This window comes from Mobula hypostoma, chromosome 4, assembly GCF_963921235.1.
Source record: "Mobula hypostoma chromosome 4, sMobHyp1.1, whole genome shotgun sequence".
In the NCBI taxonomy this organism is placed as follows: Eukaryota; Metazoa; Chordata; class Chondrichthyes; order Myliobatiformes; family Myliobatidae; genus Mobula; species Mobula hypostoma.
In genome coordinates this window covers 103,552,133-103,578,895 of record NC_086100.1, presented here as the reverse complement: position 1 = coordinate 103,578,895, position 26,763 = coordinate 103,552,133, and the positions used below count along the sequence as shown (strand labels likewise).

General features: G+C 42.9%; 1 protein-coding gene across 1 annotated transcript in view; it reads right to left on the bottom strand.

The window, feature by feature from the left end:
- cpe (carboxypeptidase E) overlaps positions 1-25,425 on the bottom strand; it is an 82,500-nt gene extending 57,075 nt beyond the window's left edge. The window contains exon 1 of the mRNA XM_063047315.1: positions 25,056-25,425. Within this exon, the coding sequence (XP_062903385.1) occupies positions 25,056-25,425 (370 nt within the window). The remainder of the gene's footprint in view (positions 1-25,055) is intronic.
- Positions 25,426-26,763: the final 1,338 nt, after the last annotated feature.

Sequence of the window (26,763 nt, the reverse complement as noted above, 5' to 3'; positions counted from 1 at the left end):
TACACAGTCTAGATGGTCTGCACTGCAACAACGTGAAGATTATGTCCGTAAGACACAGGAGCAGAATTAGGCCATTTGGCCCATCGAGACTGTTCCACCATTCAATCATGGTGGATCCTTCCCCACCCCCACCCCCTCAGCCCCACTCCCCAGACTTCTCCCTGTAACCTTTGATGCCGTGGCCAATCAATAACCTATTAATCTCTTCCTTAAATACACCCAACAACCTGGCTTCCACAGCTGCCTTTGGTAATTCCACAAATTCACCAACCTCTGGCTAAAGAAATTTCTCAGCTTCTGTTTTAAATGGACGCCCCTCTATCCTGAGGCTGTGCCCTCTTGTCCTAGACCCTCCCCCCCCCATGGGAAACATCCTTTCCACATCTAGCCTGTCTAGGTCTTTCAACATACAAAAGGTTTCAATGAGATCCCCCCTGCCAATCCTTCTAAATTCCAGCAAGAACAAACCCAGAAATATTAAAACATTCCTCGTATGATAACCATTTCAATCCCGGAATCATCCTTGTGAACCGCCTCGGGACCCTCTCCAATGCCAGCACATCTTTTCTTAGATGAGGAGTCCAAAACTGTTCACAATACTCAAGGTGAAGCCTCACCGGTGCTTTATAAAGCCTCAGCATCACATCCCTGCTCTTGTATTCTAAACCTCTTGAAATGAATGCTAACATTGCATTTGCCTTCCTCACCACTGACTCAACCTGCAAATGAACCCTTAGGGTGCCTGCTCAAGGACTCACAAGTCCCTTTGCATCTCAGATTTTTTGGATTTTCTACCCATTTAGAAAATAGTCTGCATATTTATTTCTACTACCAAAGTGCATGACCATGCATTTTCCAACATTGTATTTCATTTGCCACTTTCTTGCCCATTCTCCTAATCCAAGTCTTTCTGCAGCCTACCTGTTTCCTCAACACTACTTTCCGTCCACCAATCCTCGTGTCATCTGCAAAACTGGCAACAAAGCCATCTATTCCATCATCTAACTCACTGATATATAGCTTAAAAAGCGATCCCAACACTGACCCCTGCAGAACACCACTAGCTGCTGGTAGCCAACCCGAAAAGGATCCTTTTATTCCCACTCGCTGCCTTCTATCAGCTAATGCTCTAACCATGTTAGTAACTTTCCTGTAATACCATGGGTTCTTAACTTGGTAAGCAGCCTCATGTGTGGCACCTTGTCAAAGGCCTTCTGAAAGTCCAAATATACAACATCCACTGCATCCCCTTTATCTAGCCTACTTGTAACTTCCTCAAAGAATTCCAACAGGTTTGTCAGGCACAAGTTTCCCCTAAGGAAACTATGCTGTTGTTGTCCTAGCTTGTTCTGTATCACCAAGTGCTCCACAACTTCATCCTTAGCAATTGACTCCAACATCTTCCCAAACACTGAGGTCAGGCTAACTGATCTATTTTTTCCTTTCTGTTGCCTTCCTCCTTTCTTAAAGAGTGGAGTGACATTTGCAATTTTCCAGTCCTCTGACCAGATTCTAATGATTACTAATGCTTCCACAAACTCTACCATAACCTTTCAGAATTCTAAGGTGCAGTTCATTGGTCTGGGTGATCTATGTACTTTTACATCTTTCAGTTTTTTGAGCACCTTCTCCTTTGCAATAGTAACTGCACCCATTTCTCTTCCCTCACACTCTTCAACACCTGACACACTGCTAGTGTCTTCCACAGTGAAGACTGATGCAAAATACTCACTTCATTTATCTCCTTGTCACACAGTTATTATTTCTCCGACCTCATTGTCTAGCAGTCCTAGATCCACTCTCATCTCTCTTATTTTTTTTTACATACTTGAAAAAGGTTTTACTATCCATTTTGACAGTTTGCTAGCATGCTTTCATATTTCATCTCTTCCCTCCTAATGATTCTTTCAGTTGCTTTCTGTAAGTTTTTAAAAAGATTCCCAAGCCTCTATCTTCCTGCTAATTTTAATTTTGTTGTATGTCCTCTCTTTCGCTTTTACATTAGCTTTGACTTCCCTTGTCAGCCACAATGGTACTATTTTGCCATTAGAGCATTTCTTTGTTTTTGGAATACATCTATTCTATTCTGTACCTTCCTTCTTTACCCCAGAAACTCCACCATTGCTGCTCTGTTGTCATCCCTGCCAGCAGCTCCTTCCAATTTACTTTGGCCAACTCCTCTCTCATACCACTGTAATTTCCTTTACTCTACTGAAATACTGGTACGCAAGACTTTACTTTCTCCCTGTCAAATTTCAAATTGAACTCAATCATATTGTGATCACTGCCTCCTAAGGGTTCTTTTATCTTAAGCTCCCTAATCCAGCTCATTAGATAACACCCAATCCAGTGTAGCTGATCCCCAAGTAAGCTCAACAACAAACTACTCTAAAAAGCCATCTTATAGGCATTCAACAAACCCACTCTCTTGAGATCCATTACAAACCTGATTTTCCCAATCAACCTGCTTATTGAAATCTCCCATGACTAACACATTACCCTTATGACACACCGTTTCTATTTCCCATTGTAATCTGTGGTCCTTACCCTTGTAGTTTCTTAACTCAACCCACAAGGATTCAAGATCTTCTCATCCTATGTCATATCTTTCTACTGATTTGATGCCATTCTTTACCAGCAGAGCCACTTCACCCCCAGATACTGATATTGTACTGATATATACTGATATTGTATATAATTTCCGGGCATCAGGAAGCCACTATCGATATGCGGGAGACTCCCAGAACTTCCGGGAGAGGTGGGATGTCTGGATTTGTAAGTGGGAGGGCGAGGGGGAGATCTGAAATGATAGGAGAAGACAGGAGAGGAGGGGTGGATCTAAGAGCTGGAAAGTTGATTGGCAAAAGGGATACCAGGCTGGGAAGGGAGAGGATCATGGGATGGGAAGCCTGGGGAGAAAGAGATGTGGGGAGGGGAGCCCAGAGGGTGGAGAGCAAGCAAGGAGTTATAGTGAGAGGGACAGAGGGAGAAGAAAGAGAGAGAGAAAAAAAAGGAGGGAAATACATTAAAAAATAAATAAGGGATGGGGTAAGAAGGGGAGGAGGGGCATTAACGGAAGTTAGAGAAGTCAATATTCATGCCATCTGGTTGGAGGCTACCCAGACAGAATATAAGGTGTTGTTCCTCCAACCTGAGTGTGGCTTCATCTTAACAGTAGAGGAGGCCGTGGATAGACATATCAGAATGGGAATAGGACATGGAATTAAAATGTGTGGCCACTGGGAGATCCTGCTTTCTCTGGCGGACAGAGCATAGGTGTTCAGCGAAACGATCTCCCAGTCTGCGTCGGGTCTCGCCAATATATAGACGGCCACATCGGGAGCACCGAACGCAGTATATCACCCCAGCCAACTCACGGGTGAAGTGTCGCCTCACCTGGAAGGACTGTTTGGGGCCCTGAATGGTGGTGGGGGAGGAAGTGTAAGGGCATCTGTAGCCCTTGTTCCGCTTACAAGGATAAGTGCCAGGAGGGAGATCGGTGAGAAGGGATGGTGGGGGGGGCGGGGAATGAATGGACAAGGAAGTCTTGTAGGGAGCGATTCCTGCGGAAAGCAGAGAGAGGTGGGGAGGGAAAGATGTGCTTGGTGGTGGGATCCCGTTGGAGGTGGCAGAAGTTACGGAGAATTATATGTTGGACCCGGAGGCTGGTGAGATGAGGACAAGGGGAACCGTATTCCCAGCGGGGTGGCGGGAGGATGGGGTGAGAGCAGATGTGCGTGAAATCGGAGAGATGCGTTTGAGAGCAGAGTTGATGGTGGAGGAAGGGAAGCCTCTTTCTTTAAAAAAGGAAGACATCTCCTTCGTCCTGGAATGAAAAGCCTCATCCTGAGAGCAGATGCGGCGGAGACGGAGGAATTGCGAGAAGGGGATGGCATTTTTGCAAGAGACAGGCTGGGAAGAGGAATAGTCCAGGCAGCTGTGAGAGTTCATAGGCTTGTAGTAGACATCAGTACATAAGCTGTCTCCAGAGACAGAGACAGAAAGATCTAGAAAGGGGAGGGAGGTGTCAGAAATGGTCCAGGTAAACTTGAGGGCAGGGTGAAAGTTGGAGGCAAAGTTAATGAAGTCAACGAGCTCAGCATGCGTGCAGGAAGCAGCGCCAATGTAGTTGTCGATGTAGCGAAGGAAAAGAGGGGGACAGATACCAGTATAGGCTTGGAACATGGATTGTTCCACAAAGCCAATGAAAAGGCAGGCATAGCTGGGACTCATACGGGTGCCCATGGCTACACCTTTAGTTTGGAGGAAGTGGGAGGAGCCAAAGGAGAAATTGTTAAGAGTAAGGACTAATTCTGCTAGACGGAGGAGAGTGATGGTAGAGGGGAATTGGTTAGGTCTGGAATCCAAAAAGAAATGAAGAGCTTTGAGACCTTCCTGGTGGGGGATGGAGATATATAGGGCCTGAACATCCATGGTGAAAATAAAACGGTGGGGGGCCAGCTCCTCCCACATGCCCTTATTTATTATTTATTTATCCCCCCCCCCCCGCTTCTTCCTCTCTCTTTTCTCTCCCTCTGTTCCTCTCAGTATAACTCCTTGCCTGCTCTCCAGCCTCCGGGCTCCCCTCCCCACTTCTCTTTCTTCCCAGATTTCCTGTCCCATGATCCTCCCCCTTCTCCAGCCTGGTATCCCTTTTGCCAATCAACTTTCCAGCTCTTAGATCCACCCCTCCCCTCCTGTCTTCTCTTATTATTTCGGATCTCCCCCTCTCCCTCCCACTTTCAAATCTCTTACTATCTCTTCTTTCAGTTAGGCCTGACGAAGGGTCACGGCCCGAAACATCGACTGTACCTCTTCCTATAGATGCTGCCTGGCCTGCTGCGTTCACCAGCATTTTTTGTGTGTATGACTTGCAGAGGGCTATTTCAAGAGTGAATAAATAATTCCAAGCAAATTTGGAGGCAACATCAGATGCATGTCAACTCTGGCAGGGTTTACAGGACATTACTTCCTACAAAGTGAAACCCAATAGCAAGAATGGCAGTGATGCTTCATTACCAGAAGAGCTCAAAGCCTTCTATGTCCACTTTGAAAGGGAGAATACAACTACAGGTGTGAAGATCTCTGCTGCAACCAGTGCCCTGTGATCTCTGTCTCGGAGGCCGATGTCAGGCTGTGTTTCAGGAGGGTGAAGCCTCGCAAAGCTCTGAAAACTTGTGCTAACCAACTGGTGGGAGTATTCAAGGACATTTTCAACCTTTCCTACAATAGTCGAAAGTTCCCACCTGCTTCAAAAAGGCAACAATTATACCAGTGTCCAAGAAGAGCGGTGTAAGCTGCCTTAATGATGAGGGAACGTGAACCACTCCTCAGAGGGAGCAGAAGTGGAAAGAGTGAGCAATTTCAAGTTCCAGGGTGTCAAGATCTCTGAAGGTCCAACCTGGACTTCTCGAAAACTTCTATAGATGTACCATGGAGGGGTGTGTGTGTGTGTGTGTGTGTGTGTGTGTGTGTGTGTGTGTGTGTGTGTGTGTATGTGCGTGTGTGTGTATGTACGGACTGGACTGCTACTGCACAGGACCAAAAGAAGCTACAGAAAGTTGTAAAATTAGTTCACTCCATCTTGGGTACTAGCCTTCGTAGTATCCAAGGCATCTTCAAGGAGCTGTGCCTCAGAAAGACAGAGCCGATTATCAAGAACCCCCATCACCCAGGGCATGCCCTCTTCTCATTGTTACCATCAGGAAGGTGGTACAGAAGCCTGAAGGCACACACTCAGTGATTCAGGAACAATTTCTTCCCCTCTGCCATCCAATTCCTAAATGGACATTGAACCCATGAACAATACCTCACTTTTTTTTAATATTACCTCTGTTTTTGCACTATTTTTAATTTAACTATTTAATATACATATACTATATCTACTTACTTGATTTATTTTCTTTCTATATTATCATGTATTGCATTGTACTGCTTCTGCTAACTTAAATTTTTACAACTCATGCTGGTGAAAATAAACTTGATTTTGATTCTTCAAAAAGCAGTGATTATTGTCAGAATAATTGGTGAGAAGTAGGCTGTAAGACGATTCAGAACTGTTTTGCTCACTGCGGTTTCAAGCATTCAGACTTGGAGATGCCAGAAACAGCCTGGAATGAAAATGAAACGATTTCACTACTTGAAGTTAGAAACTACAAAGAATTGGAAGGTTTTGACAATCATCCTAAATGTCAGTAAAAATAAATGTTCAGAAGCTCCAATCATCGACAGCATTGTATAAAGGCAGTCCATAATCCACACTCCATGTCTGCATGACTTGGTTAACTTACAGTCAAAAGAATGCAATATGGATGAATTCCTCTGTCGATAAGTACTAGGAACTAATACAATTTTATAGAACACTACAAATACTATTACAGTACTAATTTGTTCTGTACTTTATTTAAATACATAATTTGTTACTCGGTTGACTTTTTTTAAAATCTTTTTAACTATTTCTATGAAACTTCAGCTTGTTGTGGCAGCCACTTAATTGATCCAAAATGTGCTAGTCTCTATGTGTCCCAATTAACCAGAATCCACTGTATTTCCCTCTCCAGGTGTCAAAAACCTTGTTTTATAGATAATTCTCTTTATAACACCTCTGAGTTATGTGATGTTAAAGATACGTTGAATATGAGCTGTTGCTGGAGATGTACAGAATTTGTATTGAAACAGCTCAATAAAGTACAGGCAACACGTCAATAATCAGCAGTGGATTTGCACACATCTGAAACTCACGTCTTTTATTTTCTAGGATGAAGGAAATATTACACTCTCAATCAATTCATAAGATGTGCATCTCCCAAATTTCTGCCCAGATTTCCAATCATAGTTGCACAAATGGTTAAAGAGACCATATATCCGTAAGTTATGGTACCAATTGCAATATAAAGGCTTACTAACACCATCTAAGCATGAACACAAGAAATTAATATTTAGACGCAGATCCTAAAAGTTTCCAGATGAATTTGTTAAACAACTTCATAAAGGAGTAAATTAAACACAGCAAACAGAGAGACAAATGAATCTTCAATATTCTAATGGTGATGATAAAACTTCAGTCGTGTGTATTTCCTGACTCATTTGCTAATGTAAACTGCAGCTGAACATCTGTTCACCGTTGACGATCTAATCTCATATCCAAGGCAACTCATGAGACAGAACAAAGAATTTCTCACACGTCACTTCAAATGATCTAGACAAAGCTATCAGAGCAATCTGGGTTACAGAAGCAACAAATGGTTTTAAAATAACAATCAGAGAAGGTAGATTACATGCTATAATATTTATCTGGAAAAAACAGTTTTTTTTAATGTAAAGCCTCCCACTGTCAGTAAATTGTCTCTTAATTGTGATATGTATATAATTGGCCTGGTATGTGTGGATCCATAGTTCTAATTCTTCTAGTCCACTGCTGCTAAAATTAATAATCAATGCTCATTTGACACACATGCACAGACTATATATACATAAACAAATTCCTGAAAGGACAGTTTTTTCATGACCCAAACTGTTCTTCATATAGTTTGATTTACATAACCACTGCTATTATAATTACACATGCCAGTGCAGGCACATCTTTCTTATTACACAACTTCCTCAATGGATCAGGACCACACATTGTGCTACTGGTCTGATAAACTTGTTGCATATTTTTCTTTCACATAACATGTCAAAATTCTACAAGTCTGTAGTTCATAATGTTTCAGATCAGTACATTATGCTGTTTAACAGCCAGATTCGGTTAGAGCACTACCACACCATCGGCCACAAGCGGGATTTCCTGGTTACCAAACATCTTAATCCCCTTTCTTGTTCCAACATGCCAGTCCACGGCCTCCTCTTGTGCCAAGATGAGGCCACCCTCAGGGATGAGGAGCAACTCCTCATGTTCTGTCTGGGTATTCTCCAAACTGATGACATGAATATTGATTTCTCCTTCCAGTAAACAGAATCTGTCCCCTCCCTCTATTCCCCACTCTGACCATTTACTTCTTCTCACCTGCCTATTGCTTCCCCCAGGTCCCCTCCTCCTTTCTTTTCTCCCAAAGTCCACTCTCCTCTCCTATTGCTTCCTTCTTCTCCAGCCCTTGATCTTTCCAACCCACCTGGCTTTACTAATCACCTTCCAGCTAGCCTCTTTCCCCTCTCCCCACCTTCTCACTCTTGAAGAAGTGTCTCAGCCCAAACATCAACTATCTCTTCATTTCCATACATGCTGTCTGACCTGCTGGGTTCCTCCAGCATTTTGTGTGCGTTGCTTTGGATTTCCAGCATCTGCAGATATTCTTTTGTCTATTAGTTATGTATTGTTTGTTTGCTAGGTTTGTACTAATATTCCGATGTTCATTAGTTTCCTGGCATTTAATCACTGGCCTTTCAAAATGCCTTAAACATATTTGAAACATCTGTTATCATTGTTTGCACCGAGCTGCGTACAGCACTAGATGATTTTCCAGATCAAACAGCAAAAAATAATTATGACTTGCATTGGCTAAACGCTTTGATCACTATGGTGACATCTATTCTCGATCTTTGTTCAGTTTTCAGCAAGTAGACATACACAGGATTTAGCAAATGTTCTCTTTACCGAGCATAATGTACTCAATAGATGCTATCTGCAAACAAAAAAGGAAAAGATAAATGGCACATCACTGTGGTCAGCTCCAATATGAAGAGTAAAGATACCCAACAGCTGAAACCCAAGACTGAAAGTAGATCAATACTCTCTGCCCAGAATAGAGGATATCTTTTCAAACCTTTCTGAAGGAAAACACTTCAGCAAAGTGGACTTAGTTAGCTGAGGCTTACGTACAGATGGAGATGGAAAAAAGAGTCCAAAGCGTTTCTCACCATAAATACTCACAAAGGGCTTTATCACTATAATAGGGTTATTTTTGGAGACGCTCCTGCACTCTGACAGAAAGCTATGAACCAGGTGCTGCAAGGCTGCCAGCCACTCAGTGTTACCTGGACGACATCGTTGTTACCAGTAAGGATGACAAGGAACATCTCCAAATCTAAAGAGTGCTAAGAAAATCAGATGATTATAGGCTCAGAGCATGACGCAACAATTGAGACTTCTTTAAAAAACAAGTATCACTTACTGTGGTCACACCATTGGTACACAAGAATTACACAAGTGTGCTGAGAAAATTCAAAGAAAAGGTGGATGCCCCCAGGCCAAGGGGCATATCACAGTTGCAGTCCTGTCAAACCTGGCTACTGTGCTCCACTCCTTGAACTCATTACCACAGATTGGGAAGAAACAGCATGGCCAAAGCAGTGTGAAGTGGTTTTCCAAAACTCAAATATTGTACTCACAATGTATGATCCACATCATCCAGTGAAACTTACCATGCACTGTTCAGGATGCCAACACATCCAGAAGAAAGGTGTCTAGAGCTGTCAGAACCACTTCCTGCAGTTCCAGAGTCAACTCCTACAACCACCATAGAGGAGGCTCCAGAACCTGAGACTGTTTCACTGCCACAAGCCCCTCCTGCCAAACTGAATGACCTACTTTGTCAGGAAAAATGTCATGCCACAGAGTAAGAAATCTTCCATCATGATTATATCTCTACTATGCTGTGAATGTCTATACAGTAGTCATTGTATAAGTACAGGTGAAGAGATTAAGAGCTGACTAAGTAGGGGAAGAGCATGTGTTGGCAGGTAACTGGAGAATCCAGGTTGGGGAGGGGGCAGTCTACTGCCCTCTCCTATCATATCCCTCTTTGTTAGTCTTTTACCTCTTCCAGTTTCTCACGTCATTCCCACTTTCCCCTCCTTCCCCACTTTCCTGTCTTCCACCTCTCACCTAGACTCACCTATCATCCACCAGCCTCATGCTTCTCTCCACTCCCATTACACCCATCCTGACCTCCGCCCTCTCTTTCCAGTTCTGATTCAGGGTCTCGCACCAAAATATCAACTGTACATTTCCCTCCAATAATGCTGCCTGACCCATTGATGTCCTCCAGCATTGTGTGTGTGTTGGTCCAGATTCCTGTGAGTGAGACTAATTGTTTTAATGGCTCCTCTGTTTCAAAAGGTGCTGACAGAAAGGAACTAGGTGAGTGTCAGACAGACTAAACAGATCAAACCAGTATGCACTTCCAAATACTCAAGGGAGAAAAAGGTTCCCTGGGGAATTGCGTGGTTCCCCGAAAAGGAAGAAAGCAGTCAAGAGCAATGGTGAAAGGGAATTCTATAGTGAGTGGAGCCCAGACCAATGCCCTCACAGTGCTCTTGGCAGGGGGTGGGGAGCTGAGCTTTAGTTCAGAGGGCAAGAAACGGATAATTAGTGAGTTTGTTTGGAAAACAATCTTTAGAAAATGGACAAAGAGACAATCTGGTTTGCATTACATAAGATACCCAAAAGAAAGGAGTTCAATCCAAAAAAAAATTCACCAATAGCACTAAGATAAAGGAGCAGAATTAGGCCACTTGGCCCATCGAGACTTCTCTGCCATTCCACCATGGCTGATGCATCTCCCACTCAGCTCCAATATCTTGCCTTCTCCCCGAACCCTTCTTGCCATGACTAATCAAGAATCTATCACCTCTGCCTTAAATATACCCAATGACTTAGCATCTACAGCTGCCTGTAGCAACGAACTCCACAGATTCACCACCATTTGGCTAAAGAAATTCCTCACCTCCATTCTAAATGGATGTCCCTCTATTCTGAGGCGGTGTCCTCTGGTCTTAGACTCCCGCCAGAGGGAACATTCTCTCCACATCCACTCTACTGAGACCTTTCAACATTCAATAGGTTTCAATGCGATCCCCCTCGTTCTTCTGAATTCCAGTGAGTACTGGCCCAGAGCCATCAAATGCTCCTCCTATGATAAGCCTTTCAATCCTGGAATCATTTTTATGAACTTCCTTATTGTTGCATTAGCTGAAGCAATGGAATAAAAGAGCCGAAATTTTAAAAAGCAGGAAAATTCCATAGGTCAGGCATCACCACTGATAAGAAAAGCATGTTTTGGATCTGTTGTGACTTCTTGTCAAAAGGATCAAAGAAACAATCATGCCTGTCAGAAACTGACGGCATGTCACAGGAATTATTACACAGAGCTTTTGGGTTAAACTAAAATGCAACAATGATACAAACACACAAGCCGGGGAAGGCATCTCTCTGACATGCAAAAACAATAGGACTGAAGTTTTCAATTGACTGATATTAAGTGGGAAACATCAATTGTAGAAAATCATAGACACAAGAAATTCTGCAGATGCTGGAAATCCAAAGCAACACACACAAAATGCTGGAGGAACTCAGCCGGCCAGGCAGCATCTGTGGAAAAAAGTAAACAGTCGATGTTTCGGGCCGAGACCCTTCATCAAGACTGGAGATAAAAAAAAGATGAGAAGGGAGAATAAGAAAGTGGGGGAGGGGAGGAACACATTTGCACCAGGTGCACTGAGCTGCAGCTCCTGAGAGAATGTATTGAGGAATCAGAGCTGTAGATCGATGACCTTTGACTCATACAGGAGAACAAGGAGGTGACAGATAGGAGCTACAGGGAGGTGGTCATCCCTAGGTTGCAGGAGGCAGGTAACTGGGTGACTGTCAAGAGAAGGGGGGAAAATGCACAGCCAGTGCAGAGTACACCAGTGGATATTCCCCTCAATAATAAATATATAACTTAGATAATATTGAGGGGGACGACCTACTTGACTGGGGGCGGGGGGCGGGGGAACAGTAACAGGGTCTCTGTCACAGGTTCTGGTACCGTGGCTCAGAAGAGCAGAGAGGTGAAGAGGATTCCTGTGTTGATAGGAGATGAAGAGAGACGAGGTTCTATGGGTGCAATAGAGCCACCCAGATGGTATGTTACCCTCCTGGTGCCAGGATCAGGGATGTCTCAGTTTGGGTCCATGGCATTCTCAAGGGTGAGGGTGCGCCATCAGAAGTCTTAATACATATTAGCACCAATGACACAGGTAGATAAAGTGAGGACGTCCTGAAGAGAGATTTTAGGGATCTAGACAGAAAGCTGAGAAATAGGACCTCCAGAATAGTAATCTCTGGATTGCTGCCTGTGCCCCATGCCAATGAGGTTAAGAATAGGATGATCTGGCAGGTGAATATGTAGCTGGTGCGGGGGGCAGAGGTTCAGATTCATGGATCATTGAGACCTCTCTGGAGAAGGTATGACCTATACAAAAGGGACGGGTTACACCTGAACCCGAGAGGGACGAATATCCTTGTGGGCAGGTTGGCTAGAGTTGTTCAGGTGGCTTTAAACTAATTTGGCAGGGGGTGGGAACTGGAGTGATGGTGCTGAAGATGAGGTAGCTGGGTTACAAATGAGGCAGTGTGTAGTGAGGAGAAGCTGATGATAGGGCAAAATTGCAATCAACAGGATGAACTGCAACATAAAAAGGCAGACAAAAATCAAAAAGGGTGAGTACAGGACTAAAGGTTTTATATTTGAATGCATGCAGTATACGGAAAAAGTTCAATGAATGCAGGTTGGCAAGTATGATGTTGTAGGCATCACTGAATCATGGCTGAAAGAAGATTATAGCTGGGATCTTAAGATCCAAGGATACACATTGTTTTGAAAGGACAGGCAGGAAGGCAGCGGGGTGGTGTGGTTCCATTGGTAAAAAATGAAACCAAATCATTAGAAAGGTGACATAGGGTTGGAAGGTGTTGAATCATTGTCCATAGAGCTAAGGAACTGCAAGGGTCAAAGGACCTTGATGGGAGTTGTATAGAGACCCCAAGCAGTAGTAAGGTTATGATTCCTCTTGCAAGTCGCAAGGGTTCCTCTTGTCCTCATCTACCACCCCACTAGCCTCTGTGTCTGTCCAGCACACAATTCTCTGTAACTTCCGCCATCTCCTATGGGATCCCACCACCCAAGCACATCTTTCCACCCACCACTTTCTGCTTTCCGCAGGGATCATTCCCTACACAACTATCTTGTCCTTTCATCCCTCCCAACTGATCTCCCTCCTGGCACTTATCCTTGCAAGCAGAACAAGTGCTACACCTGCCCCTCCCTGACTACCATTCAGGGCCCCAAACAGTCTTTCCAGGTGAGGTGACACTTTACCTGTGAGCCTGTTGGGATAATATACTGTGTTCAGTGCTCCCAGTGTGTCCTCTTGTATATCGGTGAGACACAACGTAGATTGGGAGACCGCTTCGCCGAGCACCAATACTCCGTCTGCCAGAAGAAGCAGGATCTCCCAGTGGCCACTCATTTTAATTCCACTTCCCATTCCCATATGTCTATCCATGGCCTCCTCCACTGTCGTGATGAGACCACACTCAGGTTGGAGGAAAAACACCTTATAATCCATCTGGGTAGCCCCCAACCTGATGGCATGAACATCGATTTCTCAAACTTCCAGTAATGGCACACCCCGCCCCCCCCACTTCACCATTCCCCATCCCTTTTCCCTCTTTCCCTCTCTCACCTTATCTCCTTGCCTGTCCATCGCCTCGCTCTGGTGCTCCTCCCCTGTTTTCTTTCTTCCAGGGCCTTCTGTCCTCTCCTATTAGGTTCCCCCTTCTCCAGCTCCATTATCTCATTCACCAAACAACTCCCCAGCTCATTAATTCACCCCTCCTCCCCTTCCAGGTTTCACCTATCATCATGAGTTTCCCCTCCCCTCCTCCCACCTTTTAATTCTATGCCTCAGCATTTTTTCTCCAGTCCTGCTGAAGGGTCTCAGCCTGAAATATCGACTGTACTCTTTTCCATAGATGCTGCCTGACCTGCTGAGTTCCTCCAGTATTTTGTGTGCGTTGCTTGGATTTCCAGCATCTGCAGATTTTCTCCTGTTTGGGATGTGGTCTACAACTTAGAAAGGGAGATAGAAAATGCAAGTAGATTGGGAAAATCAGGTTGGTGTGGGATTCTAAGAGGACAAATTTCTAGAGTGCCTACAAGATGGCTTTTTACAAGCAGCTCATGGTTCATCCCACTAGGGGATCAGCCATTCTTGTTTGGACGTTGTGCAATGAACCAGAATTGATTAGAGACTTTAAGGTAGAAAAATCCTCAACAGCATGTGATCATAATATGATCGACTTGACCCTGAAATACGAGAAGGAGAAGCTAAAGTCAGATGTACCAGTATTACAGTGGAGTAAAGGAAATTACAGAGGCATGAGAGAATTGTTGGCCAGAATTGACTGGAAAAAAACACTGGCAGGGATGATGGCAGAGCAGTAATAGCTGGAATTTCTGGAAGCAATTTGGAAGGCACAGTATATATATATGTATATATATATACACACACACACACACACACACACACACACACACACACACACACACCCATATATATACATATATATATACACACACACATTGCAAAGAGGAAGAAGTAGTCTAAAGACAAGATAACACAACCATGGCTAATAAGGGAAGTCAACGCCAACATAAAAGCCAAAGAGAGAGCATATAATAGAGCAAATATTAGTGGGAAGTTAGAGGATTGGGAAGCTTTTAAAAACCAACAGAAGGCAACTAAAATAGTCATTAAGATAAAGATGGAATATGGAAGCAAGCTAGTCAGTAGTATTAGAGGACACTAAAATTTCTTCAGATACATGAAGTGTAAAAGAGAGACAAGAGTGGATATCAGACTGCTGGAAAATGATGCTGGAGAGGGAGTAATAGTGGATAAGGAAATGGCAGACAAACTGAATAAGTATTTTGCATCAGTCTTCACTGTGTGAAGTTACCATTACTAGGAGAAGGTTCTTGGGGAAACTGATTGGTCTCATGATAGATAAGTCACTTGGACCAGGTGGTATACACCCCAGGGTTCTGAAGGAGGTGGCTAAAGAGATTGTGGAGGCATTAGTAATGATCTTTCAAGAATCACTGGATTCTGGAAGACTGGAAAATTGCAAATGTCATTCCACTCTTCAAGAAGGGAGAGAGGCAGAAGAAAGGAAATTACAGGTCAGTTAGCATTAACTCAGTGGTTGGGAAGATGTTGAGGTCGATTGTTAAGAATGAGATCTCGGGGTACTTGGAAGCACATGATAAAACAGGCCATAGTCAGCATGGTTTCTTCAAGAGAAGATCTTGCTTGACAAATCTATTGGAATTCTTTGAAGAAATAACAAGCAGGATAAACAAAGGAGAATCAGTGGATATTGTGTACTTGGATTTTCAGAAGGCCTTTGACAAGGTGTCACACATGAGGCTGCTTAGCAAGCTATGAGCCCATGGAATTACAGGGAAGATTCTGGCATGGATAAAGCAGTGGCTGATTGGCAGGAGGCAAAGAGTGGGAATAAAGGGAACCTTTACTGGTTGGCTGCCAGTGACTAGCAGTGTTCCACAGGGGTCTCTGTTGGGACTGATTCTTTTTATGTTATGTCAATGATTTGGATGATACAATCGATGGCTTTGCTGCAAAGTTTGCAGATGATATGAAGATAGGTGGAGGGGTAAGTAGTTTTGAGAAAATAGAAATAGAGAAGAACTTGAACAGATTAGGAGATTAGGCAAAGAAGTGACAGATGGAATACAGTGTTGGGAAGTGTATGGTCATGCATTTTGGTAGAAGAAATGAAAGGGTTTTCTAAATGGAGAGAAAATACAAAAATCTGAGGTGCAAAGTGATTTGGGAGTCCTAGTGCAGGATTCCCTAGAGGTTAATTTGCAGGTTGAGCCTGGAGAGGAAGGCCTCATTTGGAGTATTGTGATGAGCTTTGGGCCACTTATTTTAGAAAGAATGTGCTGAAATTGGAGAGCATTCAAAGGAGATTCACAAAACGGATCACCGAACCAAATGGCTTGTTAAACAAAGACTGTTTGATGGCTCTGGGTCTGTATTCACTGGAATTCAAAAGAGTGATGGTTGACCTAATGAAGCCTATCGAATGGTGAAAGGCCTTGATAGTGGATGTGAAGAACACGTTTCCTACAGTACGAGTATCCAAGACCAGAGGACACAGCCTCAGAATAGAGGGATGTCCTTTTAGAAAGGAGATGAGAAGGAATTTCTTTAGCCAAAGAGTGGCAAATCTGTGGAATTCTTTGCCACAAGCAGCTGTGGAAGCCAAGTCTGTATGTATATTTAAGACAGAGGTCCATAGGTTCTTGATTAGACAGGGCATAAAAGGATACGGGAGAGAAGGCAGGAGATTGGGGCCGAGAGGAAAAGTGGATCAGGCATGGTGAAATGGCAGAGTATTCTCAATGTGCCAATTTCCTTAATTCTGCTCCTATATCCTAGGGTCTCTAATGGTCGAACCACACAAGGAATGTTAGGTGTCAAGTCAAAGATAGGAAAGAGCTTCAAAAATGTAAAAATAGAGGAGAGATTTGAAAAGGTTTGTGGAGTTTGATCCATGTCAGCAATTGCAATAATCAAACAACATGGGCAACAACAGGGCTTTGCTTCCAGGTGGGCTCAATGCCCTCTATGCTCATTTGACCATCAAAACATGGAGGAACTATCACAAACTCCCAAACCCCCTGATGATCCTATGATTTCAGGATCTGAGGCCAAAATGCAAGCAGCCTTCAGGAGAGTGAACATAAGAAAAGTATCCAGGCCAGATGGGGAACCTGGCCAGTTACGAAAGACCTATGCTGATCAGCTGGCTGGAGAGTTTACTGAGATCTTTAACCTCTCACTTTGCCTGTCTGTGATATCCACCTGCTTCAAGCAGGCTTGAATTATAGCGGTGCCCAAGAAGAATACAGTAACCTGCCCCAATGACTATCACCCAGTAACACTTACATCACAGTGATTAGGTGTTTTGGGAGATTGGTGATGACATATGAACTTCCGCCTGTGAGTCAGGATGTTCTTTATTGATTACAGTTCAGCATTCAATACGACCATCCCTTCAAAACTAATCAATAAGCTTCAAGACCTTGGCCTCAATATCTCCGTATGCAAATTGATCCTTGATTTCCTCACTTGCAGAACTCGGCCAGTATGGATTGGCAACATCATCTCCTCCACAATCTCCATCAGGACAGAAGCACCACAAGACTGTGTGCTTAGCCCCCTGCTCTACTCACCTTACACTTATGACCGTGTGGCTAAGCACAGCTCCAATGCCACTTTCAAGTTGGCTGACAACACCACTGTCATAGGCCGAATCAAAGATGGGGATGAATCATCATTTAGGAGTGAGATTGAAAATCTGTCTTACTGATACCATGACAGTCACCTCTCTCTCAATGTCAGCAACACCAAGGACCTGATTACTGATTTCAGGAAGAGGAAACTAGAAATCCATTATCCAGTCCTCAAAGGATCAGAGTGGGAGAGGGTTAGCAACTTTATATTCCTCTTTGTTATTATTTCAGAGGACCTCTCCTAGGCAAGTGCGATTACTAAGAAAGCATGGTAGCGCCTCTACTTTTTAGGAGTTTGCAAAGATTCCACATAACATCTAAAACTTTGGCAACTTCTGTAGGTGTGTAGTGGAGAGCATATAGAGATGGTTGTTGACTTCAGGAGGACCAGAGATCGTTAAGAGCACCAAATTTCTTGGTGTTCACCTGGCGGAGAATCTCACCTGGTCCCTCAACACCAGCTCCATAGCAAAGAAAGCCCAGCAGCGTCTCTACTTTCTGCGAAGGCTGAAAGAAGTCCATCTCCCACCCCCCATCCTCACCACCTTCTACAAAGGTTGTATCGAGAGCATCCTGAGCAGCTGTATCACTGCCTGGTTTGGAAATTGCACCATCTCGGATCACAAGACCCTGCAGCGGATAGTGAGGTCAGCTGAGAAGATCATCGGAGCCTCTCTTCCCGCCATTACAGGCATTTACACCACACGCTGCATCCACAAAGCAAACCGCATTATGGAGGACCCCACACACCCCTCATACAAACTCTTCTCCCTCCGGCCATCTGGCAAAAGGCACCGAAGCATTCGGGCTCTCATGACCAGACTATGTAACAGTTTCTTCCCCCAAGCCATCAGATTCCTCAATACCCAGAGCCTGGCTTGACACCAACCTGCTGTACCCTCCATTGTGCCTATTGTCTTGTTTATTATTTATTATTATTTATGTAGTACCTGCACTGTTTTGTGCACATTATGCAGTCCTGGGTAGGTCTGTAGTCTAGTGTAGTTTTTGTGTTTTTTCTTACGTAGTTCAGTGTAGTTTTTGTATTGTTCATGTAGCACCATGGTCCTGGAAAACATTGTCTCATTTTTACTGTGTACTGTACCAGCAGTTATGGTTGAAATGACAATAAAAAGTGACTTGACTTGACTGGCTGCATCACAGCTTAGTATGGAAACATCAATGTTCTTGAATGGAAAATTCTACAAAAAGTAGTGGATACAGTCCAGCCCATTAAGGGTAAAGCACTCCCCACACTGAACACATCTACATGAAACATTGTCACATGAAAGCAGCATCCATCAGTAGGGACCCCCACCATCCAGGTCATGCTCTCTTCTCACTGTTGCCATCAGGAAGGTAGTGCAGGAGCCTCAGGACCCACACCACCAGGTTTAGGAACTGTTAATACCCCTCAACCATCAGGTTCTTGAACCAAAGGGGATAATGTCACCCAGCTTCACTTGCCCCATCATTGAAATGTTCCCACAACCTATGGACTCACTTTTTAAGGCTCATCGCTTATTTATTATTATTATTATTATTCAATTCTGTTGTCGTTTGGACACTGGATAAACACTCAAGTCTTTTACTGATTGTATTATGGTTATTATTCTATTATGGAGTCATTGAGTAGCTAGCAAGACAATGAATCTCAGGATTGTATATGGTGACATGTACTTGATTTTAAATTTACTTTGAATTTTGAATTGCTATTACTGTCAATGGCAGAGCAATTAAAATCGACACGGAGCATAGTATCACTGTCAGTTGCATGTTTACAAAGATTGTGTGGAAAAGAGGAGGTCACGGCGAGAAAACAAAGATGAGGATTTCAAAAATCAATATTGTTTAAATAGGATTAACCACGGGACTAATTAGGGAACATACAGTATAATGGCAAATTAAAATATATGGAAAATGTTTTCGATTATGTAAACTTTACAGATGTTCCAGGATAGTAACGTATCCGCTGAGAAGGCCATGCTTATTTCAATAGGAGTTGAGTTGATACAGCGCCAATTATCAGGCATATTATTGGGTGCAAATAATGAATGTACTGATGTGTTGTGGTCATAAGTCATATTGAGGTCCGATATAACACTAAAGTTACAAACGATTGGATTCAATCCCAAACAGCTGCAAGGGAGTGGATTAAAGCATTTGTGGTAATGATCAAACATTGAAAATGAGTTTGGAATTACTGCAATGATGGGGAGGTTCAGAGAGGTGCAGGTGGGATAGAGCTGCATCTCACCCGCATATATGAAGAAACAGAATTTCTTTTATTCTTGGCCATCAGTATGCGTCAGGTAAATGTTAAACTGGAAGGGTGGACCGATCCATGTAGAAGGGAAGGATGAGGGAGGAGAATTTACCTTTATCACTGTGCTTTATTAAAGAGATTGGCCTTTTAATCACCGATTTAGGAAGGGACCAAACAATTGTTACAAATTCCTGTCTGAGGCCAATGTTGTCACAAGTTTTGCTTCATCAGCTATTCCTTGCATGAAGGGAATCCACACTTTATGTCTTCTGAAATAGGCTTAAACGCTTCATATCCCATTATCCTTGAAACCAATTACCTATTTCCTTTGCTTGTATCCCAGTGCATAAAACCATTAAGCTGCTTCATTTCACAGGACTGGAATACATTGCATCATTGCTATAATTAGTTTTGTTTAGTTCAATCAATACAATTTGCCTTCACAAAATGTTAAAATAAGGATAATGTCCTGTTGTACATGACTTACGATTTTGCTTAACTTGACCAAAATAAGCCATTGCGACAATTTCCACTCACTTTCTCAGAGTGGCTTAAACTGACCTTCTCAACCCTCCTTATTCCAATTCAATGTGAGTAAACCATTGCTTAAAAAATCAATGTGACAATAATTTATCAACTAATTTATTCAGTACTCTTTTAGATCAGTGTTGAATATTTTATTACCCATGGAAATATTAATTGATTCATTAATTTTGCCTACATCATCTCTTGGGAAATATCAGTGATATTTACCAAATTATAAATAGAAGAGACATGATCAAAAGAAATATAACTTCTAGCTTTAAAGTGTTTTGGCTCAGGACTTCAATATATCATACTTTACATTCAAAACACCAGAAGCATAATGTTTGTTAAGATGGAGGAGGAACAGAATGATCCATGCCTTGAGTGACATTACATGGTCAGTTTGCTTGACACTCAGGACAATTGCCAGCTGCTTTAAACCATTGCTAATTTTGTGTTTCCATTCAGAACAATGTCTGATTTTACCTCCAATCTCTGGCAAACTTGCATCACAATTTACAACAAAAATCACAGAAAACATGTCAGACACAAGTTTTTCCAATGCGCCTCTGGAGAAATGCTCACCTTATACTAACTAGATGAAGATCTTTGTTTCTGACTTGCCTGCAGGGAGGTAACCAAGGGAGGGTAAATAAAAACAGAACGTGTTGGAGCTGCTCAGCAGGTTAAGCTTCACACCGATGTTGCATGAACTGCTGACTATTTCCAGCATTTTCCGTTTTTATTTCAGATTTCCACCATCTGCAGCATGTTACTTGTAGATGAACACAACAATCTGATAATGCTTTATTATCATCAATAAATTAGTTACTGCTTCATTATTATACCATAGTAATGGAACATGGGACCAGACAACATGGGAAAAGGCCCTTATGCCCAATCTGTCCATGTTGACTGTTACTTATCTGAGTTATTTCCATTTGCTAGCATTTGACCCATATCCCTCTGCATTTACCAGTCTAAAGTTTGCAATTCCACCCACTTCCACCAGTCCCTCTGGTAGCTTGTTTCACATACCCACCACCCTCTGTGTAAAAGTTTTCCCTCAGCTCCCCTTTAAACTGTGAATGCTGGACACCTGGAATAAAAACATCATTTACATGTTACAATGTAAAGTTTAGTCAGTTTAGCAATAAAAGGAAAATACATTTTATTAAAATAAACTCTATTCATTTGTTCACTGCTCCCTATCTTTTAACGTCAAAACAACAAAGGGCTGTCTGCTATTGTTTCATATTCTTGCATTATGTCACTAGTTGATCAATCTGTTCAACACACTGGCCCACCTAAGCAACATTTAGTGAGTATACTCTTAAATACCTGAGAGTGAGTAATAAACTGAAATATAACACAGGACAACAAAGATTTTGCTTCCTGAATACCTTTAAGTGTATCTTATGAATTTTGGGCTACTGATCATGAAAATCACTATGAAATTTCCCTATTACGCACCATTTTTTAAAAAACTTATGTTTATTATTTCAATTCATAATTCAAGATAATTAAAATGTTGCAATATAAGCTGGAAGGTTTCCTATCTTGTCCAGACATGCTTGGGCAGGCTTAGGTGGTGCGGCTGCTGCAGGGCAGGACAGGTTTTAGTAATAATTATTGGGTTCAGGACTGTAAGGATGGAATTTGCTATCACCAGACACAAAAATTTCTATGAAGGATTTTGATATTTAAGACAGATGCTTCTCAGAATAACTGATGCCAAGATTAAGGAAAGCATTTTTGTTGGTCCACAAATCAAACAGGTCGTCAATGACAGACAATTTGAAGAATCTCCCAGTGGGACCGGAGAAAATCACATGGAAGGCATTCAAGGAAGTTGTTGAAATTTTTCTCAGCATCTACAGAGCACCCAACTACATGCAGCTGGTTGAAAGCATGCTTCAAGTATATAAAACCATGCAACATGTCACTAAAGATTCATTTTCTGCATTCCCATTTAGACTTCTTCCCTGCAAAACTTGGTGCTCTTAGTGACGAGCATAGTGAAAGGTTTCACCAGGACATTGCGGTCATGGAGAAAAGATACCAGGGCAACTGGAATCCAACAATGCTGGCGAATTATTGTTGGACACTTAAGCGAGAAGCCTCAGACACTGAGTACAAATGAAAATCATTAACAAAATATTTTTAACTTAGTTGAACAATTGCAAAGCATCAGCACCATTATGCAATTAAACACATTATATTCAATAAAAATTAATTTGTTGTTTCTCCAAATTCCTACGTGATACAAGTAGTCTGAAATTATATTTGTGTTCATCTTCAAGCAGTCTATCATAAACAAAGAAAAATTCTGAGGAAGCAACACTTTTGAAAAAATTTGTTGTCCAGTCTAATTAGTAACTGGAAGCAGTCAAGGAAATGTTTTTTTTGGAGGGGTGGGAAATGCAGACAGAGGGAAAACACTGAACAAATCAGGCAGCAACTATCGACGGGAATAAGGAGCCGAAATTTTGGGCCAGGACGCTAAGTCAGGATCAGCAAGGAAGGGAGCAGAAGCCAGAATAAGCTACCCATTTCGCTTAGATTTTTCTTTCCCATTCCAACATACCCCTTCTGCTGCCACAATGAGGCTGTACTCAGGTTAGAGAAGCAACACCACATTTATTCTGGGTAGCCTCCAACCTGATGGCATAAACATTGATTTCTCCAATTTTCAGTAATTACTCCCTCCTCACCCTCCTTCCCTCTTTTTCCATTCCCCATTCTGGTTAACTTCTCTTCACCTGCCCATTACCTATCTCTTGTTCGCCTCCTCCTTCCCTTTCTTCCATGGTCAACTGTCCTCCCCTATTAGATTTATTCATCCTTCAGCCTTTTGTTCCTTCCACCAATCACCTCCCAACTTCTTCCTTCATCCCCCTTCCCCCACCCACACACCCTCTCCCCCACCTGGTCTCACCTGTCACCTGGCAGTTTATACTCCTTCTCCTCCTCCTCCCCCCATCTTCTTATTCTGACCTGCGCCATTCTCTTTCAGTCCTGATGAAGGGTCTTGGCCCAAAGCATCAACTGTTTATTTGCCTTCATAAATATGCCTCACTTGCCAAGTTCCTCTGGCATTCTGCCTGTGTTGTTCAATATTTCCAGCATCTGCAGAATCTTTTGTGTTTATGGAAAACACTGAGGGTGTTAAGCTGCAAGTACTGAAAGCTCAAGATTTTGAATAATTAAAGAAAAACTCTATTTAAATCAAAAGAGGTTTAAACATGTTCTATGCTCTAAATTGTGTTGGTCTTCGTGTTCAGCAGCCACACAGGCTGTCACCATTCGTCTGTCACTCACATGAATCATATGTCCATTCTCATTGCACTGCAGTAAGCACCAAACTGCAGGCAGAATAAAGACTGCACGTGTTTTTATTAAAGCAAACTATTTCTGAAATGCTGTTTGCAGTTTGTTGTTAAAATTGTACCTTGGCATTCAGTTCAGAAAGAAACCTTAAGGAGACTAAGTCACAAACTGCTGCATGGAAACATTTTAAATTGGCACAAACACTTGGGAGAAATGGAAGATGATACGATTAATACATTAACAACAGGAATTCTGCAGATGCTGGAAATTCAAGCAACACACATCAAAGTTGCTGGTGAACACAGCAGGCCAGGCAGCATCTATAGGAAGAGGCGCAGTCGACGTTTCAGGCCGAGACCCTTCATTAATTTGAACAAGGATACATGCAACTGAAATTAATTTCTCAATTATGCCTGAAAGGAAATGAATCTCAGGGTTGTATTTGGTGACATATATGTACTTCCACAATAAATTTACTTTGAACTTTTGAACATAATACCACTCACAAGGGGGAATTGCATTCAGTTGCCTAGAATCTGGCCATTTCAAATCTTACTGGGAAGCAACTGTTCCTTCTCGGTTTTCCTCCCCCTTTCGGTTAGGTCGGGCATCTTTTTCAGTACAGTATTGTATATGTAAGTAAAAATACCAAATTACCAATCGCTTTTTCTTCCCCTTACCAAGGAATTGTCAATAATCATAACGACAACCTGTACTCGTCATGCGAGCTAAAATATTTGGGGCATTTCCAAATAGTACAATAGCTTGTTTTAAAGCAGAATTAATTCTCAGAACTAAACCTGAAATAATGATTTTCTCACGTTCCGTATTTGGTGAAGTTTGCTCAGTAAAGCAACCCACACCTCAAACAATGCTTACGTTGCAAACTGAATCCGACCAGAAGCAATGCCGTGAACTGTAGTTAATACAACACATCCGTACGCTTTCAAATTGTGTTTTCAACAGTTCATCGTTAGTAAATATTAATATTTTGCAGAAAATTGGAGCCAGATATTTTAAATGCATTATTTATGAGAGTGAAAATTGATTCAACAACGAAAATAATACATTGTCATTATAAAAATGCGCCGCGGTGATTCAGTTGCATCCGTTTTCTAATGTGGCAATAACAGTGCTGGAGGTGGAGAGCGACAGCGGCGAAGTGGGATTCGTCACTCGCTTACATAGATAGACATAAAGGGCCGGTTCTCTTTCAGCGTCGTGAAATCCAATGACCCTAAGAAATCGATTATGCCTTTATAAAATTTAAATTTATAATCTTAGATAACAGACTTCTCCTTCCATCGTATGGGGTGCCCCAAACAAAAAGACAGTGTCATAACATGCTCAAAAAAAACATTCATGGCTAAATCCGCACGGGCAACAATCTCGAGTACTCAATTGTTAATATAAAAGGAATTACATTGGAAAGGCTTCCTTATGAAATTAAATAGCGTCATGTTTTAATTTAACCTGATTGTTTCGGGGAGGAGAGGGATGATGTGAAGGTACATTAAAAGTGAAGCGCCATATAATTAGCTGTGAGATGGCAGCGAGCTACCAGGCAGGTGCCGACGCACCCTTTAGCAAAGGTTAACGCAGGGAACTTGATCAGCGGTCATTACAAAATATCGGGTGACTATCGAAATAGGATAGAGCACATCAGGTTGAGAACATCAAAGAATGCTTGCCTTTATCCACCCACCTTCAGAAGACGGGGTCATATCCCAGAACAAGCACCCACCACTCTACAATTTTAACATAACGATTCGTCAACAATCAAATAATCTTTCTGATGGCAATCTATTTAATGCGCAGACTCGCAGGGCTTTGAACGTGCACATTACCGGCTTCATGCTTCCCGGGATTGCCCGTTATCTCGATGACCAGTAGGTCCCGGTCCTCGACGCTCTTGCCCACCGTATAGATACGGCTGATGCTGGGGCACTGGAGCCAGACTCCGACCAGCACGTCGCGCAGCTGCTGGTATTGATGGTACTTGAAGTCGATTTCGTCTGAGGGCTGAGCAGGCACCGCTGCCCTGGCCCAGGACATGGCCGAGCAGAGCAGCAAGAAGCGTCCCCAAGTCATGGTCAAGCCGGCCGTCTGGATCAAACCCGGGCTGGCGGCGAGCGGCTGAATGGAGAGCGAGCAGAGGCGGCGGCGGAACCAATGGCGAGAGGCGGAGCCTGTCACCGTCGCAGCTTCAGCCCGCATGCGCACGATTACAGTAAGGCACGACCATTTGGCCAACCACGCTCAGGTGGGTTATACCTTCTTACCGTGGTGGTCAACACTTCCCTCAGTGTGGACGTGTGACTGACTGCTTCAACACGGTTCTCATGAAGCTGGTGATAGCTGCTTCTTTCGAGTGGAGAACTTGAAGTAGTGGATTCAAGAGCAACTCTTGATCTAGATGGAGTCACAAGAGGGTGCAGATGCTGGAAATCTGGAGCAACACCCAAAGGACTTGCAGGAACTCGGCAAGTCAGACAGCGTCTATAGAGGGATATTTCAGATCAAGACCCTGACTTGGTGAGTTCCTCCAGCTCCTGTTGTGTGCTGCTCTTGATGTAGACATTTTGGTTCAGCCCACAGCATCTCATAGCACCTCGACCTGACAGAAACTTAATCCTTCACAGGGCACTGGAATCAACTGGCAAATCTATGAAATGGGAAGAGAGGCACTGGTGTCATACTAGGAATTAAACCCAGAGCCCTGATGGCATCAGAGTGTCCAAAGTAGCACTACTATTTAAGATTGTTTCTGTGTATGCTCCGACCAAAGTTGGAATGTCATCTATCAGACACTGCATTACATTTGGTGCCCCGTGTCAATGGGGAATTGGCCACTACCATAAGTGATGCGGAGTAACGACTCCTGGCTCCATCAGTAGCCTTGGGGATGTCCTGACCCTTTTCTCCCAAACACCTCACAGAAGGCTTCAGGAGGGCCAGACAAGTTCCAAACATCTCTATTTGAAACTTGCGTCTCTAGATCACTCCAACATCTGAGTTCTCAGAAGTGGAGCTGTAGTGACCCTAACCCCCACAATCTGCTACTTATTCCATCTTCCCCTTAATCCAACAACAGGCCAATTTTGTCTGGAAATGCGCTAGGTACAGATCCCTTCTCTTTCCTACCCTATGTTCTACGTGAAATGAAAGGATCTGAGCTAGTGAAAATGAAACTAAGCAATCCTGTCATCTAGAATTTCACTCTTGGATCAGACTTGTAAAATCCTTAACATGCTAAAGTTTGTGCATTGAAATCTGTTTCCAAAGTTTGTTTCTATTAAAATCAATGGATCAGAATTTCTAAAATTGAATGGAATGTACAGAATTTACCATTTGACATGTTCAGCACTACCAATCAGGAAATAACTTTCACCCCTGCTGTCTCCTCCTCTGGTGATTGCAGTTCTGTCACTAGGGAGTGGCCCTGGTGATTAGTCTTGACAATATCAAATCCGACGGGCAAAAGAGCTTGACCTGGTGAGGAGGAGAAATTGGAACAAAGACACTCAATATTTGAGTGTTAAGATGCTAGATCAT